The sequence below is a fragment of the Nanorana parkeri genome, unplaced genomic scaffold, assembly GCF_000935625.1.
Source record: "Nanorana parkeri isolate BGI_ZX_2015 unplaced genomic scaffold, ASM93562v1 scaffold500, whole genome shotgun sequence".
In the NCBI taxonomy this organism is placed as follows: Eukaryota; Metazoa; Chordata; class Amphibia; order Anura; family Dicroglossidae; genus Nanorana; species Nanorana parkeri.
The window spans coordinates 741,875-744,986 of NW_017306768.1; the positions used below are offsets into that span (position 1 = coordinate 741,875).

General features: G+C 38.0%; 1 protein-coding gene across 3 annotated transcripts in view; it reads left to right on the plus strand.

Annotated features, from left to right (window-relative positions):
• Positions 1–3,112, plus strand: part of LOC108790770 (dystrophin-like) — a 505,563-nt gene that overhangs the window by 445,044 nt on the left and 57,407 nt on the right. For all 3 annotated transcript variants that reach the window (XM_018561111.1, XM_018561113.1, XM_018561114.1), the window contains one exon: positions 483–649. In XM_018561111.1, the coding sequence (XP_018416613.1) occupies positions 483–649 (167 nt within the window). The remainder of the gene's footprint in view (positions 1–482; positions 650–3,112) is intronic.

Here is a 3,112-nt window from a genome sequence, read left to right on the forward strand (position 1 = left end):
GCTTTTTTTAAAGTGCAACCCCGGGCCCCCCCCCCCCCCTTCCTTTTCCTTCATCCACTCTTGTATTGCTTGCTACAGAACTGAGGGAAACTGGGATTTGGAAGAGTTATACATGGCTGTCTTTATAGATGGTTTATTGATGGTAGCTGCATAAACTATTTGTTCTTTACCCTGTGTAAAAGTTGGACACCAATTATGATTATGTCACCGGATATTTTTGGCCTTTTTATTTCTGGACAGCATCTGGCAGAATGTGTTTAGTATTGTTGCTGATGACTAATGTTCTGATTTACAATATAACTGTGTGTATTTGTTGAAGCATAAGTTTTCCATGTAATAAAATGTTCTCTATCCCAATATCACAGGTTAGTGTAATTTTAATCAGCTAGGTGGAACTTTGTTTTAAAATGTTTTGTAGTTTTTGGTGTACTTTGTTTTTTTATTATGTTTTTAGCATTTGTGCTTTAAACATGTTTTTACAGGCCAACAATAAACCAGAGATTGAGGCAGCCCTGTTTCTGGACTGGATGAGGTTGGAGCCACAGTCGATGGTTTGGCTACCGGTGCTTCATAGAGTCGCTGCTGCTGAAACTGCCAAACATCAAGCCAAGTGTAATATTTGTAAGGAATGTCCAATTATTGGTTTCAGGTAAGACATAGTTACAAAGATACATAAAGGTAGTCAGATTCGTAATTTTTGCAAAGAAAAATAACCCTGGGGTACAGTCCTTACCAAAAGTGTCTTTGCCAAATTGCTTCTTAAAATTAATCACTCTTGGTGCATTGTGTAGTAAATGTCCACCACATAGAAAATTGTTCTTCATAGCCAGTGTTATTTGACTCTGCCTACCAGGCCCAACGTAGGTAGTACAGAGAGGTCCAGGTCCACCACATGTCAGAGAGCAGTCATTTTTATTGTAATTACCTTTTTATGGAGAAAGAATCCAAGAATTAAAAACTACAGTATGTTGCAGTGTTTTGCAGCCTCTGATACCAGTGATGGTGGTTATTATTGCATCCACTATCACCAACCATGGGGGTTTTGATTGTGGCCACTGACACCAATGCCGGGTGTTACTAATACTGCTATTGACAAGTTATGGGAGTTATTCTACTTCCACTTTCTCTTTAGTGTGCATTGTGAAATGCTCCAAGAAATGCAGCAAAAGAGTCATGTGTAAAAAATTGGGTGGGGGGGAGTGTGGTTGCAGTTTGGCATCTTTGCCCTGGGCACTTTATGGCCTAGTTTAGCAGCACTGGTTTACATATGCACTACATGGAAAGCTGGCCTTCATTTACAGCAAAGTGAGTTCAACCCCAGGCTTTCCATACCATTACACTCATCATACCTAGTTTGTTATGGCATCCTAATATCCATTTACATTTTTTACACTCCAGTGCTATATTTTTAATTGAGGGTTAATTATAAGAAATCATTAATCTTGATTGCTTTTTTTTTAACTTCTGAACAAAAATAAAATTCTGATAGTCCATGCCATGTATTACCATGAATATGCTTGAGATTGTATGAGGAATTTGCAAGAGTATCCATGGCTCGTACTGGGGCAGAATAGCCGCAAAGCACTGCAAAATTGCAGCGTAGACCATGCACCTGTAGAACTGCCAGAGCCATGTATTTATAACCCAATCTTAAATATCTTCACTGGGAAAGGGGTTTTCCGTCACTGAAGGAAAAACATTGCAAGATGTTGGTGACAAAAAAAATCCAGTTACTATATTACAGTAGGCCCCTGGCGGAGATTATCTCAACCCTAACCCCACCCCAGTCCAGAACCTAAAACACCCATGAACGGTGCTTATCTAATGCATGCAGAGGTGGAATCATGAGAAAGTTTTTTTCCCAAGCTCACCCACATGACCAGGAAATGACCTGGTTAGCTAGGAGGTATCTTACCACACCTTCAGCTCTATGTAAAAGCCTTGGATGACATCACCACTACTTTACTTTACCAAGGTAAAAAAAGACACCATGCTGCCAAGCAAAACTATTCTCAAGGAATCACTGTCCACCAAGACATAATACCCAATATGCAGAATGCCCTGTGTGTGTAAGGATTTCCTACCATATTTTAAATCGCATTGGCTTCCTGGCTTTATACTGTTAAAACAGTGCTAGGGATGTTACATTTAATGATTCTTTGGGGGCAGGTTCTGCTGTAAATGGTTCAGTTTTTTGCAAAGCGCTTTGGAATATGGCAGCATTATACAACTAATCAAAATAATTGTGCAATGATAAAATGTCCTTTGTAAAGAACATCATATTTTTATGCCTAAAAAAAATTAACTTTCAGGTATATTTTTTTTCTGTAAAACAACATCCATGGTTAATTCAGTTTAATACGTTTCTGAAAGAAAACACACAACAATCAAAGCTACCTTACCATCACTACACATTCAGCTGTACACTTTGCAGATATCTCAGTAGAATTCATACAAAATACATTTATCCAATAGACTGTGAAATCATTACTACCTTTGAGAGAAAATTGCAGTTTTATTCACTTCCAGAGTATTTTACAGACAAAAACCTCTGCTGTGTTAAAATACTAAATAGAATTGTTCTCTGTAGACAAGTATGAAATGCTCCATAAATTAGAATGGTTGGCAAGGGCTTTTCAGCCACAGGTAGTAAACTTTACCAGGTGATGTACAGTAAATTTACAAGTACAGTTCCTCTAGAGGGGCCATTGTTTATACTAGCTTGACTGACAACCAACAGCAATATGTTTGAATTGGAAAGCTTCAAATTGGTCATGTAGAATGACACACAATGGTCATGTAGAATGATACACAGCTTTAATAATGATGTAAAGCCAATGTTTAGCTTTCTAACCTCAAGTAGTCCTTGGCATGTGGACGTTCTGAGTATCTTTCTAATTATGTATAGTTTTCTAAACAATCTGTTGTGGTTTAAATACTAAATATACTTGAGTATCCTCTTACTCAAGCAATTTTGTAGCAGCGGGTACAGCTCAGTTGCTGAGGGATTGGACTGAGCTGTGTGATCGCTTCCATAGTTAATCGTGTTATCTAATGGATATCATAATGCATCTGCATAAAGCAGTACTGTATCCATGTATAGCAGCAATTT